Below are 17,413 nucleotides of genomic sequence, written 5' to 3'. Positions count from 1 at the left end.
CAAATGCCGACATGGCGGCAAGAGTTCAAGTATAGGATCTTGTCTGGGGGAGTAGGATGCAGGGGCGCTCGGCTGGTCAATTAGAGCAGAGTTAGAGCAAATATGCAGACGATTAACCAGTCCTGGGCCGTCTAGTACCTGAAGAGCCCCATCCAAAACAGTCATTATCAGCATAATCAATCTATCTAGCATTAATAAGCAAAATCACCACTAAAAGTTGACTTCACATTAACTGGGTGTTTCCACTGGATACGTCTTCGCTGCGCCACGGCACCGATCCTGTTTTGCCCCCCAGTCTGCCTTTTGGTAATCCCCACCGGTTGCGTTTTGAGTGCACCACGGTGCACTCTGGTTGGACGACTGTGACGTCACGAGACGATATTTATATGATCGCGCGAGAACGCAGTTAAATGTATGTGTTCTAAATGCAACAATAAACAGATAAACAGGTCTGTGTTCCTAACGAAGGAGAACAAGAAGGTTAGACTCTCTGGATTTGTCATAGCCACATTTTTTAGCAACAGCCAACAGAGAAGAGATAAAACTACACCAGTAAAACATGAACTAAATCAAAGTTGCTGCAGTTACAGTGAGTTACAGTATGAGAGGAATCAATACAGTGAATGTGAATTTGTTTTTACACATTATGACGTTTTGGTGATGTATTTACTTGAAATATAATCTGAAGTGTTTTATTTTGAAAAGTAACCCGATATTTTATTGCAGAGTACATGCTTAATTTCCTGTTTAGCTTCATTTGCTCTGTGCTGATTGATGCGTCGTGCTCCGGTGTCCACCAGAAATAGAAGCCCTGCGTATATCTGGCGGAGGGCACTGGACTGTCGGAGCTGGGAAGGAGCAGACGCACCGCAGCGGACCCGGTAGAAATTAACACATAGACTAAAGTGGAAACCTATCAGCTCCGCTGGCGAGGCGGTGACATAACGCAGCGGTGCCGCATCCAGTGGAAATTGGGGGTTAGGATATCCAAATGAGTGATACTGAAACTGTGGATAGCTTGAGAGTCTTTATGTGTAAGTAGCAGGATGTAAAGGGGGCGTTCTTCACACGAGATAGTGTGAAGAAGTAGGATTGTTGAGGAAGGACCCAGTAGTGAAGAAATGGGAGTGGGCAGGCACAGGTCACATCTGAAATTAATCCAACTGTGCAAAAATGGAAAACACGATCACCAGCAACAGAAATACTACAGTCTGTGTCCAGCCACCTTCAGTAGTGCAGGGCAAATAGGAAAATGGGCGTCACCTGTAAGATAGAGGGAGGAGATATGGTTCAAACTCAATCAGCACATACACAACATAGGACACAGAGTGGCCGGAAACACATGTCGGAAAATCATTTTTGGGCAGAAGAAACAGATCATCCTGGACCATCAACTAGCAGCACACCCAAACAGACTGCTTTATCTTCTTCTACTTCTTTAATATTGCCTTCATCTGTTTTGGTGGCAAACCATGGGATCAACAAAGCATGCTGGGGGGCAAAGGGGGTTTTCCCATTTTTCTGATGAATGTTTACAACAATGCAATAGATGTGCTGAAGGCAATTCTGCAATTCCCACAAAAAACATTTATTACCCTCAGTAAGAAAAGCTTGGTCGATTTTTGTGCATGTCTGTTTATGTGTGTGAGGGAGATTTGGTTGTGCTTGTGCAGTTGTTGACAGAGTTGACATCTGGAACTCCAGATAAACAATATTTAAACGACCACTGTTTTACATTCAAATGTGTCAGCTCGGGCCTCAATCATGTGTTTTTGTTATGTCTTTTTTTTTTACATCTGGATTCAATCATCTGTCAGAAATACTTATAGTCAAACAGAAAGCTATCATTTCCATGATTTCAGATAGCATCATTGAGAGGGAGTGGATAGGACCGCTTAAATCACTGAAGAGTTCTAGTAAAAAGGTCTTTGAATGTCTTTCTTCAGTTGTTGTTTTTTACATCAATTCTCGTTAAGTGTTAAGGTCAGATAAATGGCTTTTGTATTAAGCGGTTTCAAAGCAAAGGGCAGAGATCAGGAAGCCTTAGGCTGGGAGGAGATGTGCCCACATTTGTCTTCACACTCTGACCTTTTCATCAAGTTGAACACAAACGGGCCCATTCTTTCTCTGCTGCTTCGACACATAAAGCTCATCCAAGGCTTGAACCCAACCTTACAGTACATATTCCCATTTCATTAACATATCAAGAGTAATCTCCTCTTAATTAACATCCAATGTACAATCTAAGTTTAATTTGAATCTTTCTAAATTTCTGTCTGCAGGTGTAAAGGAGCATCTCACTATGGGCTCTCAGCAGACAGGAAGCGGCGCTCACAGGAGGGCGAATGCACTGACAGCACATCAGAACTCACCATCGCCACGCTGCCCGGAGATGGCACAACCTCCGCTGCCGTGGCTCTTATGTCAGATGAGCATGGCCTCGTCAACCCCGCCTTCGATCCCAGCATGGAGGACAACAGTCAGTCAGGAAGCACGACCAGCTTAGCTGCTCGTTGTAGCTCCAAGAAGAGTGAGTGTGAGTGGGCAAACAAACGTTTGTCTGTGGTCAAGTTTCATCTATTGTACATTCTATTCTAGTGACATTGGAAGTACAGTATTTATTTATTTACACAGATCACAAGGCAAGTAAATGTCAGTCTGTCAAAACTCTTTGTTTTTTTGATAAACAGGATTTTTTTTTAAGGCTAACGGTGGTATCAGTGCTTTTGTTTGTCCATCTTTCCATAATCTTGTCCCAATACTTTCTTGTTCCAGTCTGTTTCTTATATCAGGGGTTCTTAACTGGTCTCACTCTGGCACCCACATTTTGCCACGGTCATTAAATCGTGACTCACTTTTTTTTAGAATTCAACCAACCAAATTCAGTTTTTCAAAACTAGCTGTTGGAAACACAAATATATATAATCTTTAATAAAACATAAATATTTTCCTGTGTAATATGCATTTCACAGCATGCCTGTCAAAAGAAGAGACCAAAGTACAATGTGAGAGACATTAAGTATTTATTTATTTTTGACAGGTCCGCGACCCACCAGTTGAGAATTGTTGTCTTATATGTTATATGTTATATGCAAAATATACCAATTTTATCCAGAATTTTTAGTTTAGCTCTCATTAGAACAATTGGAGTCAATGCAAAAAATGGAAAACATTTGTCTTTCACTTCTCAAGCCAATAAGTCATTGTCATTGACAAATCAAAAACATCTCCATGCTGTCTAGATGCAATTTGTGTATTTTCAGATTTTTGTCTTAATAACTACATTTTTGACAGCTATTTGAAATCTACTTGTACAAGCTAATAGCTGCTGCTTTTCTAAAACTGCCTGGCCCCGACCATTGTTGCACAGCAGTTTTGATTTAATTTCTACTTTTAAACTTTTCCAACCTAAAATTCTCCCTGCAGACATAGATTTCACAAGCCAGACTCACATTTAACCTCAAATACTGTCTTTGTTTGTGTTAATAGTTTCTGATAGAAATCCCATTCCCTTATCTCTATTGTTGTCCAATTTCTTCTCCAATCCATAAAATCTCTCTCAGAGAAAAACAGCAAAATCGTTGCTCGGGCATTATGCAGCCAAGGAGGAATGAAGGATAAATACTGTATAACCAGGGTAAAAGTATGATATTGCCCAGTGTCAGGATTGCAGAAGTCTCTCACTTTTCCACCTGTAAAAACAGGAAGCTGTGTTAAGTGTTCTCTCTATTCCTCTAATCTTTTTACCAAAATATGCACACACAGGCAACGGGGACACTATTTGATGCTGCACCAGCACTTTAAGTCCAGCTAGCTGAGCGCCGACCACCACCACAAATGCCACTACTGCTGAACAAGCTGTCAGCTTCAGAACCGGCTCCCGCTTTTAAAGAATAATGTTGCTGTCAGGAGTCCTTGCATCTCGCTGGGCCTGTAGAGGGAGGGTGGAGGTCTGCAGAGGCTTGCTGCCCTGTGCTCAGGCTCAGACCACCGCCTCTCCACTGCAGCTTGCACTAGCATATCTGTCTTACTCGAGGAAAATCTGACAAGCAGATAAGAGTTTTTTTCTGAAAATCTTATATTTGACATCATATTGAGAATCCACATTGTATTAAATCACTACTATAGTTACACAACCTCATACTGATATTGGGTTATTAAACTAAGAGCCACAGGTTGAAAGAGGCCACCTTACTGTTAAGGGAAAACGTACTATTGGAGAATGTTTGGAATTTTATCAATAAACAAATGTGGAGCAAACAGGATAATATTCAGGCAAAAATCAAAACCTTTTCATTGAGGTCTTTGTAGTGTGAACACACAGGTTCAAGAATGCCATTATTGTTGCTTTCTAGAGTTTTCTGTATGGATCTCTTTTGGGTCACTGTTTAAAAATGGCATTGTCTAAATCTTGTAATATATCTGGAATTAACATAAGAAGCATGTCTTCCATAGTGTAGTGCTGCATTCAATTTATGAAGACCCTTCATAAAACTGTTTATAAGGGCTAGTTTATGTTTTCTTTATACAACCTCATAAGACATTCTGCCAGTACATTCTGGAAATCAAAGAGGTGTATAAAGTTTCTAAATGAGCTCATGAGAGGCAAGGGGCAAAGCTGGATGCCATTAGTCTAGTTTTAGACAATCTTTGCAGGGAATATTATTTACAGGGTCATAAAGGTTCAGCAAGACAAGTAGCAGGACAACTTACCTGCACACGTCTGGTGATGATTTAATGGGTGTGGGTTATAATTTTAATTTACAAAATTGTCCAACCATTAAATGGCAACGGGAACTATAATCTAACAATGCAAGTGGCTTTCAAGATAAGAGGCTACTTTTAATGCAGTGGTTTCCTCTTTTTCATAATCTGCTCAGTAACACAAGCGCATGGGTAGCACAGCTTTCTTTTAAAGGCAGCTGAGAAGAGCATTTTGATTGGCTATGGAGAACCAGCTCCTGACATGTCCGGGCATGTTGAGAGGATGAAGAAAACTCTAAAGTGCCTTTCCTTCTCCCTTGTGTCTTTCCAGTCAGAAACTTTGACCGATCCTCAGTGAGAAGTCGCTCCTTCAAGAGATTGAACCGGGCCTTTAGTGTTCTGCGCAGGACTAAAAGTGGAAATGCTGTCAGCAACGAGACATCAGAGGAGAGAGATAATGCCAGAAACTCCAGTGTTCCACAGGAAGGTATGGATAAAAACCTGCTTTACTCTTATCTCTGATTCTTTATGCTGCCTAAAGGTGGCTGAAGAGGAAATGGCTCCACTTACATTTCAAGATGTGTATAATTTCAATGATCCCTCAGCTATAGAAGGAAGGCGATATTGGTGGGAGCCTGCAGTGTAACAGTAGCATATGTTTCTTTAATAATTCAGCTGCTGATTACATAAGTTCACTGGCGCATAACTGGACACAGATCAGAGGGGAGATGTTGTTGCCTTAGGCACTTTGGACTAGGATGGGATACCAGATGTCACTGAGAGGAGCTTGACGGCATTGTCCGTTTTTTCCACAGTACCTGGTTTGTTATTTTATTTCTCACATACCTAACCTTTACCCCTTCACTTTCTTGTCTTATTTTGTGCCTAAATGATGGAGTAGTCCATAGACTGCTAAAAAAGCATCTTTGTGATATGTAATCTAACAATCGCAGACAGAAGATTGGTGGAAGAAAAAAAAAACAATGTTGAAGGGGAACTACAGCGCGCATTGATAAAGGAGATTAATTGTAGTATTGCATAAGTTTGAGGGCTGACAAATGATCAGCGCTCAGATTATTCTCGGGGGCCACAACTGAAATGTTTGAGAAAATAGATGAATTATTCATTGCTTGCTTCTTCAGAGAAAAAGAAAAAGGGGTGGGAGCAAAAACAGAAATGACGGTATGTGTGACGGACAGAAAATACGGTTACATAATAGCCACAAGTTCCGGTTAATATGGTGTGGATTTTTAAAGCTATTGTCAGCAATAAAGACTAAATATTAACTTTAAAAAAAAGCAGTACTGACAGTGAAAAGTGACCATAGGAGAAATGATGATGAAATATCCTGACCCACTTCCATGTGGTCCAGTAAAATCTGTCATTCTATTGTTTTGGGGAAATATGCAAGCCAAGAAAGAAGGGAGCAACAGAGGAAAGAAAGATAAACAGTTGTGTTGTAAAATGTTGCATCCCCACCCAAGTAATGGCTCCGGAAATTTGAAATCAAAGGTTTTCTGAAGCACAGATGTACGTGACTAATGAGAGGAACATCACACGAGATAATCAACCAAGTAAATATTCCCTCTTGGCTGCAAGTTTGTTTTACTAACCTGAGGGATTAGAGACAGCTGGTTCCTCAGCTCAATCTCTACTCAATAGTTTATGTCCTTATTGTGTTTCTCTACTATCTGTTTCCACTGCAGATATTTGGACAGGTCTACAAGTTGCCTTTTTTCTTTTATTGTTTCACTGAATTGTGCCATTTTTTTCTGCAGGTTTGGCCCTTCCCCAGCTTCATCACTTGATTCCTGATGGTGAGGTTACTAGTATTAAGATCACAAGGGTTGATCCTTCAGAACCATTGGCCATTAGTGTAGTCGGCGGTAGTGAGACTCCCTTGGTTCGCATCCTCATTCAGGACATTTACAGAGAAGGTGTCATTGCACGAGATGGGCGTTTGCTGCCAGGGGACATGATTCTCAAGGTAAATGACCTTCAGGAAACATTCAGATAAACATTTCTGAACCATTTTAGAAACTCGAGGTACTTTTCTTGCAGGTAAATGGCATCGACATCAGCAATGTACCCCACTGCTTTGCTGTCGCGGCCCTAAAGCAGCCCTGCCAACTCCTGCGGCTAACCATCCTCAGAGAGCAGCGCCACCGCTACCGCTCACAATCACAGAGTCATCTGCACGGGCATGGTCATGAGATCACCGGGGGCCTCCCACATGGACTGTCCCACCATCCTGTTCGGGACGACAGCATCCATGTGGTCCTGATTAAACACACTCCAGATGAACAGCTAGGAATCAAGCTGGTCAGGCGGCCAGAGGAGCATGGAGTCTTCATCTTTCACCTGCTGGAGGGCGGACTGGCAGCACGTGATGGACAGTTGTGTGTTGGCGACCGCGTGCTGGCAATCAATGGCCACGATCTGCGTTACGGAGCTCCAGAACATGCGGCACTACTAATTCAGGTCAGCCAGCATGTGCTAACGAAAACACAATAGTCATTGGTATAATATAGGAAGTTTACAGTTGTGACAAACCTGACCACGTCACAGACCATAAATGACTGTGCTCGGTTCTTACTCTGAAGTCGCAGAGGTACTAGAGATACAGTAATTGTGGTAATTCAGGCTAATTGCGTTATGCTGTGTGGTTCTGTCTGCTTTCCTTGCAGTTAATAGTATTTAAAACTGTGGTGGCCATACGGCGGCCCGGGGGTCCTGGTTGATGCCAGTCTGCGTTGTTTTTTTTTTGTTAATAGCAGTTACAGTAATTTCTTTTCAGCCAACCGCTTAAGGTCTCTGAGGTTGCAGTTCCTGTCTGAACAGTCTGACCGGCGCTTCTGGGTCTCAATGGAGCCAACGTAGGTTTTCAGAACAAAGAGATTAGTGGCTGGAAGCTAAAAAAATCCAATTAGTCCAATTGAGACAATAATGGGCTGGAATGGCTAATTCAGGAATCAGCTCTTTGTTGCATGGTGCACAGATCTCTCCAAGGATTGATAGCATAGTCAGCCAATCTATATTCTGATTTGATGGTTTGCATGTAAATGTGGAGAGTGGATATAAAATATCCTTGAAAAGTTTGACTTCAAACAATGTATTTCCAACCTGGGATTAAATATGTTTTATATTAAGCTGTGTTTTAGGGATGTAGGTGACGTAGATTTTAGAAGTCCATCATTGAATTTGGCATTGTTTTCGATAAAATGTTGATGTCTTTTGGATCATTATGTTGATTATAATTAGCCTTTGTGTCATGTTATAACACAGTTATACAATGTTATATCATTGAGAAGTTGGGGGTTCAATCCCAGGCCACACCTATCCATGTGTTGAAGTGTCTTTGGTCAAGACGCTGAACCCTAATTTGCTCCCATTGGTTGACTAGCGGCTCGTATGGTGTGTGAATGTTAGTGTGAATCTGTGATAATATTATAAAGTGCTTTGGGATTACTTTGGTGGTAATAGAAGCACTTTATAAATCAAGTTCATTTATCATAACTGTAAGATTTAAATTAGTAAAGCCTTGTTGCATCGTCAAAGCAGGGCCCTGTAAAATCCACGTTAACGGAATCACTGACAGAATCACGGAATCGACAGAATCGGCATGAAACGCCGTCACTGTTGGGCAAGGAATGTTTTTTTTATTGGGAAGTGTTTCCGGGGACCGCTCATTAAACGCCTCCTAAACCACCCGAAACAGCGTATAAACTGCCAAAAAACTACACAAATCATAACTGACTCTTAAAATACAGAGCCGACCAGTGCCTGCTTAACTTTGCTGTGCCTCGTTTCTCGTCAAGCGCTGCATCGTTCCGTGAAAACATGATCAGCTTTAATCAGCTTCACCCGCTGGGAGCGTTTGAACAACATCTAATCAGAGCTACAGAAGATCTGTGGGAAAAGCTGTTTATTTGTTGTGGACGAGACCATCGATGCCACGGATTGTAGCGTCTGAAACATTGTAGGTTAATGATAAGTTCTGACACTGTCAAATATTATGGCCCCTAGTTGTGAAATAACTGATGCATCCTTGCAAACATTTGTTTTTGTTTAATCATTACGTCAATGATTGGTGAGCGGCCCAAAACTCCTGATCATGTAAAGCCTAATTTTTTGTCATTTGTGTGTTTTTCATGAGATTTGTGTATTTTTGTTGTAAATATGTATAGTTAACATTAATGCTCAATGGTTTCTCACTGCTTTTTAATATTTTATGATTTTATATACTGTCATTTATACAAAGAATTAAAATGCAAGATGTACCTTTTATTTCCTTTTACTATTAAATCGGTTTTATAGTTTCTCTCTCACATTTGAAAAAATTGGAATAATGTGTCATGAGTCATTTTGTGAGAGAGGTGCAATGAACACACGCACGCACGCACGCAAACAAACACACACGCACTAATGTAATAAAATAATTTTAATTATTACATGTTTAATTTAAACAAGTAATAATTCAAAATGATATATTTTATACATTGTCGTTCTGGTCCAAATATTCCACAGAGTACTTATAATGACTCTCTCAAGTAAAACAAATAATAAACCATAACCATGTTATGTTTAGTAATACTCTGTATTAATTTTTGAAAAAAGGTCAGCTACGTTCCAACACGTCAAATTTTCTGCCACACCCCGACATGCAACACACCTCAACGTGCGCCACATCCCGACATGCGCGTCATTGCGAGGGTATATATCTTGTTTTCTCACAGGAGTTAAAAACTAATATTTTAGGGAAAGAATGTATTAATATTTCTAAGAAAAAATAAAAATGTGGAAAACACGGAATTTGAGGAAAAATAAAACAAAATTTGGAAAAAAATTAAACAGATTTTATAGGGCCCTATCAAAGTGATTATTCTGGCTTTATTCAACATATCTCTTTTTTGTGTGTTATAAATACAGATATTGAGACATGATTACCTCTGAACATAATTTACGTTTTATATTTTTACATTAGTGACTAAACCACATTGATGTGCTTTTCGCAATGGTGCATGCTTATAAATTATTTTTTTTTTTTTTTTTTAGTAAACATTATGTTGTGTAAAAAATAGAAAATTGAGATTCAGCACTGTTAAATAGTAACATTCAACATTAAGCAATAGTTGTATCGTAAAACACGACATTGTTGAAAGAAAAGAATTTGACATGATCAGGAGGAAGTTACTGTACATGGTTTTTGTGATTGATGTAAAAAAAAAAAATCATGTTAGGCTCATCATTTCCTGACGTCACTTATCAAATCAGCATTTGGAACATATATCTGTGTAGCCTGCATTGCCACAGCTCACAACTTTTCTACCCTTTGTTGCTTCTTTATAGGCGAGTGAGGAGAGAGTTCATTTCATTGTGTCCCGTCAAATCTGCCTGCCCGCCCCTGACATCCTCCAGGAAGCGCCGTGGGCCATGGAGGGTCCACCACCATATTCCCCTGTGGATATAGAGCAAACACTGCTGGTGAGCAGCACATTCAAACACACGCTCATGAGATGATAAAAGGCCTGATACACAGAGAGAAGCTTTGTCCACTGCCCATGGTTAATATTCACTTTCAGGTACAAATGATCAATGAAGGCATTATTTTCCCATCAAAGCTGAGGTGTGCATGTCATTACAAAGCACTACAGGAGGAGCATAGTTATCAGTGATATATTCATGTGGGAGGACATTTGCTGCAAAAGAGAAAGGATTAATGTGAATTACATAACTAATTCAGCATCTGGTAAATTCTACCCATAAACACTGATCAGTTCAAAGAACAAATATCCTAACAAGATGTCCGACAAGTTATCATCACACATCTGTCTGCTCCAGAGCAGACAGGTTTATTTGCAGCTTGAACCACAGATTTGGCCAGTTGTAACACAGGATGGGCGTCATGTTGCTCCGTTATGTTAAAAGGACTGGTAACACTTTACTTAAAGTTTTATACATAAAGGCTGACATTACGCTGTCATTGTTATGATATGACACCTGTCATTAGCATGAATAAGTTGTCATGAAGGCTGTCATTAAGTACTGTTTGTAACCCTAACCCTTTGTTACCCTAACCTAATGTTGCGTTCACACCGAATGCGTCTTCTGCGGCACCGGATGCATCTACCGCACGAAACATTCCGCAGGTTTCGCAGAATCAAAATAAGTTCCTATTCGCTTCATACACGCATTTGAATTGAAGCACTGCCCACCAGCAACACATCCAACTCAGTGAGTTTCACTGCCTGCTGAAGTGAGGAGCTGCACTCCTTTTTCTCCTCTCAGAAACATAAACCACCAGTGAAAAAAGCCGGTGTGATTAGTGGATAATGCTATCCCAGCTCAATGAAAACTACAAACTTTTACCTGCTACTACCACCTCCTCGCTGATTCTCCTCCACGTCAAATCCTTCCTAGTGCGGTCTTGATTATAAAGACCATGTCATACAGCTCCAAGTGGTCACACACAGCTTCTACTCCATGGTCCCGATTTTTTTACTTTGAAAACTCGATTTTCAATTCCGATTTCTGTTTTTTTCTCCCTTTAAAAAGAGACACTGGATTTAATTATTGCAAGTATTTTCTTTTATTTGAACAAGTGACAACAATTTTCCATACTGCAAAGTTTTAACAATGAATGTTAAATCCCCTGGGGGTTTGATAAAATAACAACATGCCCAACCAAAGGTGAATCCCTCAGCATTTTTAAAAAAAGAACCTTGCATTAGAAAAAAAACACACAAAGTTCACATTTAGAAAAGAAGAGGTTGTGTTTGAAACTTGTTTTTCAACAGCTCATGCCATACATGACATAGCACCAAAGGTGTCATAATTTAGCGAAAGGCGTCATAATTTAGCAAACGACACTTTAAATCTGATTTGAAAAGATCATATAGGGGTCGGATTTGAGAGTTCACTGCTTTTAAAAAATCTGATCTGGTCACTTGACTCCCAAAAGTTCAGATTTGGGCCACATTTGCCTTCAGTGTGAACGCAGTCTTAATGACAGTCATCCTGACACCTTATTCATGCTAATGACAGTGTAATGCCAGCCTTATGTATAAAACTTCAAGTAAAGTGTTCCCAAAGGGCCTTGTAAGAAAACGTAAACAAGGTTGAGGCTGAGCCAAACACATGCCTTTCAGAAAGCATTGCAGGCCAAAAATGGGTTGACCATGTGTAGAACTTGGAAAAATTGGAAAACAAATTTAAGAGACTAGAGAATCAGTTACCTTAACCCTGTTATGAGCTTAGTCGCAAAGCTACAAACTTGTGATAGATGCTCCGGTAAGTCTGTACTACGGAAACCCATGAGGCCAATTATGATACAGTCATTTTCACCACATGACACACTGAGTGTGTACAGTTCTCGTCAGCCCTGTGTCCTCGTGCTACTTGTATGACTTCCAGTAATCTCCTGCAGTGAGGGCAGCGCTAAAGTGTGAATGCAACACATTAGCTAAAGCAGCAAAGGCTACGTTGCATCAACCCCATTGTGTCCATGTGTTATTCATTACTGCTCCACTCTCTCTCATCTGACTCACAAGCATACGTGCTGTGAAGAATGTCCCACTTTTTTATTTTATCCCACACACGGTCATGTTTGCTACGCCGAATGGCACATCACAACACCCATGAATAAATCAGTCTCTTTATGTTCAGCATGAGCACGTAATGAAGAAGCACTTGAGTGATTTTATTGTCCTTCTCTTAATTACCACCATACATTATATAGCAGCAGTAAGGCTAATGAGGTCATTCATTACTTAGAAATTAACTGTGTGTTATTAGACTTTTCTTTGCATAGCGCAGCATAGGTGGCACTCATGTGACTTCTTCTTCTGTATTAGTAAGATAATGGGCTCATCTGAAACATAATTGCGCCATGTAATCATACCAAAGGTGCCCTTTTTGTAGCTTTCAATCACATTTGAAGTTATTTTGCTTTTGTACAAGTTGCTTTCTTTGTGCTGTGTCCAATGAGAGAATCACCAATGAACAATGAACAAAGAAGGACAGGGGTGGACTGGAATAAAAATGTATCCCTGGCATTTTCTATCCAGACCAGCCCACTATTTTATCAGCAGACACCACAAAGAAGCCGTTAAGTCAATAATGCACAACATGTGGATTTTTATGTCTTAATTTGAATTATTATTCCCCTAGAAAACCTTAAAAGGTGGAAACTTTTTAACTCCTTTTTACTGATATCCTTTGGCCGTTTTGCAACTTTCTTTGTCCCATTTTTGCCCCTTTTCAAACAACATTTTTTTCAGATGTTAGTTAATGCCACTTGTTTCCTTTTCCTTCTACATTTTGCCTCATTTTGTTCCACATTTTTGTCCTTTTTCACTATTGTTTGCCACATTTTGCCCTTTTAAGCTACCCTTTGCCATTACATACATGGTTTCTCTTTATTTGCCCATTTTTTGGCCACTCTTGACTGCTTTTGGCCCATTTTAGTCACTTTTTACTCTTTTCTAGACATGTTTTGGCCACTTTTGAACCATTTTTTGTCACCTGTTACTATGTCTGCCTCCACTCACTCGTCATTAAAAAAAACACAAAAAACTTAGCGGACCGGACCGGCCCACTTCGGGTCGACGGCCCACCACGACGATGTCCCGTATGCCAGATGGCCAGTCCACCCCTGGAGAAGGATGGCACAAATAAATGTTCTAACCCATCACTGATAATCTAGACTGGTTCCTCCTTTTTGTCTAACTCTGCTCTCCAGGACTCATGTCAGAAGCCTGCATGCTATGAGAAGACGGTTACTTTAACCAAAGAGCCGTACGACTCGCTGGGAATGACGGTGGCTGGTGGCATGTCCAGCCGAGGGTGGGACCTCCCGATCTATGTCACCAACGTTGACTCTGATGGAGTGGTTGGGCAGGAGGGCTCCATTCGCAAAGGTACGACAATTCAAATGATCCCCTGTGTAATTGGTTTAATAATAACCGCCTTTGTGCAACTGACTACGCTTTTAAAATATTCATTTTGTAATGCTGTGCTGTGATGCTTGCCAAGAGGCTAATAGTTGAACATTTAAGACTCCTGTTTCATTAGCAGGATTGTCTGTTATTACTCTAAAAGAAAATGAAGGTGCTGCTGTGGTTCACTACACCGCAAATTGGCTTAATAAACAAATCACAAACATCAGCATCATTAACACTGCTGCAGAGCAGGATTCATCAACTATTCAATTATTTGGTTTTATCCACCAAGTAACACCCAACACATGCAGCATGCAGCATACAAATAACTATAACTGGCTATGAAAGCTGCAGGCAGTGGGAATGTTTCCTATTTCCAAACGCATCATGCTTTAAATTTCATCATTTTAAATCCATTATTACACATCATCTTCTCCTCCTTCAAGCATTGGATTGTGTGGGCTCTAATGGGGTTGTTAAAGACTTTTTAAAGCAGAGCTGAATTCACTCTTGAGTCTGAGCTTGTTTCAGGGAGCATAGTCGCAGCTCTCTGTGTCATTATGAAACATGTTTGTGTAATGTAATGGAATATTAATTTTCATCTGCATATCCCCGCAGGCTAAACATGTCCTTTCATGTTGTGCATTATTGAACTAGGCTGAGACGTCCCTTTAACCTGCTCCACTTTCATCTCAAATTTGCTTTTTGAAGCACAGGTGCTGCTTAGTTTCCATCCTTTTCTGTTTAAACACGAGAGCTCATGAATATAAAACAGGCACATTATGAGTCCTGTGGAAAAGCTATTATGTGTCACACGTTAAGCTCTACTGTCCCCGTGCTGCCTCCTACAGGTGATATTTTGCTAAATGTGAACGGGGTGGACCTGACGGGTGTGACGCGAGGGGAGGCCGTGGCCAACCTGAAAAACACCTCGTCTCCAGTCGTCCTCAAGGTCCTGGAGATGCGTCCACCGGAAGAAAGCCTGCAAGACAGCATGCTGCCACCATGTCTCATACCATCACCCACTGATAGCACAAAAAGCCCGCTGCCTAATGACGATTACGCACCGCTGTGGGTGTCATGGTTACAGATACCCAGGTGAGCATGAGCAGGTGTTTTTGTTTATAGCTTTACACCTTTCTGAACCTCATTTGAATCTCGACAGAGCCATTATGTATAACCTTCAGGTACAAAAACTTCTATTAATACTGCAGTTACACTTCTGAGACTGAAAAACCTTTTCAGATGTATTTTTAGACGACATTAGACTGTCAGACTGAGCGCAGACAATAAATAGCTGCTGCTATAACCTGAGAGAAATAAAAAAATGTTTTTCTGCTACAACAAAGAATTGATTAGAAATGCAGGGCAGTCCCTGACTCACAGGAGAAATATAGTCTAGACCAGTGGTGGAGCCAAAGGTACTTAAATAAATCTGTGTCTTAATTTAATGACAAGATGTCCCTTTGTTTTCAGTGCGAGTTTGTTTTCTGCAGTCGAGCTGTTTTTATGAACTTACCATAGATATAGAATGCATGGTAGTAGGATGCAGATAAGAGATTAGTGTGTTTAATCTCCTTCTTTGGCCCATGCAGGCATCTGTACTGCTGCAAAGACATCGTCCTGAGGCGCAGCACATCCGGCAGCCTGGGGTTCAGTATTGTGGGAGGTCAAGAAGAGGTGAACTGCAATCAATCCTTTTTTATCCGCTCTATTGTGGAAGGAACACCAGCCTACAACGATGGAAGGATAAGGTATTCAGCAACGTTTGACTTATGCACGAGAATCATCAATGGGCAAAAACGCAACAATGTAAATTGCCTGGGATAATTGTAATATATTTTGAAAGTATATATAAAAAGGTTTTAAAATTGTAATTTGCATAGGACACATAAGTATTGAGGTTGATCTGTTGTTGGTTGTACAAATCAACATAAGTACCTATATTCTGTTCCAGCTACAGAAGTAGGCGTCGACAAACAGAACTCATTAGCATTTAAAGGTGCAGGCACAGAAACAGCCTGTCCTCAGCAGAGCTCATTTGAGCAACTTTTATACAGCTGAATATCAGGACCACGCATGGGTTTGGTGCAATGCATATCGAATATTGATCATATCGAAAGTGTTGTTAGACCTTTAACAGCTGTGTGAAATTGATGAAAAACAGTATAAAATGGGACATTTAAAGTAAAACTAGTCTATTAAAAAAATAGCATTGCTTTTTTTTTTTTTAAATATTACTTTTTTGTTTGTATTTGCTATGCTCACGTCCTTAGAAATGTAAAATTAAGAAACGCACAATGTATTAATTGTTTGTTCTATACGGTTAGCTATAAGGCACAACTTTTCTCATTAATATTGGTAAAACGTTGTTTTTTTTCTGTGCCTGATCTTTCTGTGTAGGTGTGGAGACATCCTGCTGGAGGTGAACGGGAAGAGCACTTGGGGGATGACCCACACAGCGTTGGTTCGCCTTCTGAAAGAGCTTCGGGGCAGAATCACACTGACCATTGTGACCTGGCCGGGCAGCCTGCTGTAGTAGCGTCTGTGGTTATTAAGCCCTGTTTTAATGGTACTGACCAAAGGAATGTTGAAAGGAGAGCATCAGACCCAACGACCACCCTAAGCTCACAGTGTGTGGGGAGAAGCTGAATACTGTTGCTGGTTTCATGTCTCGCTCCTGTTGGACTGCTTGTACTTTGCCAGGAGTTTCAGGAGGACACACATACACAGGACTGTACTGTACCAGAGAATCCAGACTAGAGACACTTTGAACTCAAATATCAGGCGCTGGACTTCAAGACTTATGAACCACATTAAGCAAGTAGGATGGTGGGAAAAAAAACGAGAGGGGATATCACACATTGCCAATACAGTAGTTACAGAACATTAAAAATGTGCATCAAGCTGGATTTAAATTTCTTTAGTGTAAATGTTGGGTGTCTAAAAAAAAACAAAGATTCTCACACTTGTTGTTTTGTTTGTTTGTCGGACAGCCTTCAAATGTAGGCTTATTTCTGTTTGTACTGACAGTGGTTCTCACCTCCATTTGTTTACTTGATGACACGTTTGCCAAGTAGTAGTTTGTGAGGCTCTGACAAAATGATCAAAACACAGGCAATGAAAATGTGTTCAACTTAAGAATCTGTGTCCACATGTTTAAATGGAATATTTAAGATGGTGACATTGTGGAGGCCTTACTAGTTTTCTTACTTAAAAAACAGAGTTGGTTTTTCAGTGTAATCAGTGGGTGGTCTGAGGTCCATCCGCTGTGGTTCTGTCTGTCACGCTTTGGCCTGTGAAGTACACATCTAATGGTTTATTTGGTTAAATGATCAATAAAGTCATTTAAAAACAAAGCAAGAAACTGACTCTACGTTACATAGATAAGGATGCAATACAATGCAACACATTAATAATGGACTGAAAGAAACAATAAGTTATTCCTATGATTTTCCTAAAATGTATATAGTGTGTGTGGTAGGATGCCCACCAGCGGAGGGGACAGACAGACTTGAGAGCAGAATTGAGTTTAAACTTTTTCTATTTATTCTTCTTTTTTGGCTGGTGTAACATATTTGCAGTGAATCCCCAAAACAGTGAACCATAAACTGAGCAAACACAAAAGAAAAGGGCATTGAGATGCCAGGCTACATTTTACAAATTCGGAACATATTCTACTTTACCCTCAGTTTGTTTTGCTGTCAGCTTTATCAGTTCCGCTCACTACAGGTTCCTCCCTCCAACTGAGGGTGGGCCTCCATTTATAG

General features: G+C 40.4%; 1 protein-coding gene across 4 annotated transcripts in view; it reads left to right on the top strand.

Annotated features, from left to right (window-relative positions):
- The window catches only part of lnx1 (ligand of numb-protein X 1), a 47,895-nt gene extending 30,893 nt beyond the window's left edge, over window positions 1–17,002 (top strand). For 2 of the 4 annotated variants that reach the window (XM_028443997.1, XM_028444000.1), the window contains 9 exons: window positions 2,283–2,530; window positions 5,036–5,191; window positions 6,483–6,691; window positions 6,766–7,185; window positions 10,054–10,188; window positions 13,445–13,622; window positions 14,495–14,741; window positions 15,239–15,397; window positions 16,047–17,002. In XM_028443997.1, coding sequence (XP_028299798.1) covers window positions 2,283–2,530; window positions 5,036–5,191; window positions 6,483–6,691; window positions 6,766–7,185; window positions 10,054–10,188; window positions 13,445–13,622; window positions 14,495–14,741; window positions 15,239–15,397; window positions 16,047–16,182 — 1,888 coding nt within the window. In that variant the 3' untranslated portion in view covers window positions 16,183–17,002. Of the gene's footprint in view, window positions 1–2,282; window positions 2,537–5,035; window positions 5,192–6,482; window positions 6,692–6,765; window positions 7,186–10,053; window positions 10,189–13,444; window positions 13,623–14,494; window positions 14,742–15,238; window positions 15,398–16,046 lie in introns of all 4 variants that reach the window. The other 2 variants (XM_028443996.1, XM_028443998.1) reach the window with 1 other exon arrangement.
- The last annotated feature ends 411 nt before the right edge of the window (window positions 17,003–17,413 follow it).

This window comes from Gouania willdenowi, chromosome 4, assembly GCF_900634775.1.
Source record: "Gouania willdenowi chromosome 4, fGouWil2.1, whole genome shotgun sequence".
NCBI classification, from domain to species: domain Eukaryota; kingdom Metazoa; phylum Chordata; class Actinopteri; order Blenniiformes; family Gobiesocidae; genus Gouania; species Gouania willdenowi.
This window is presented reverse-complemented; position numbering and strand designations above follow the sequence as displayed.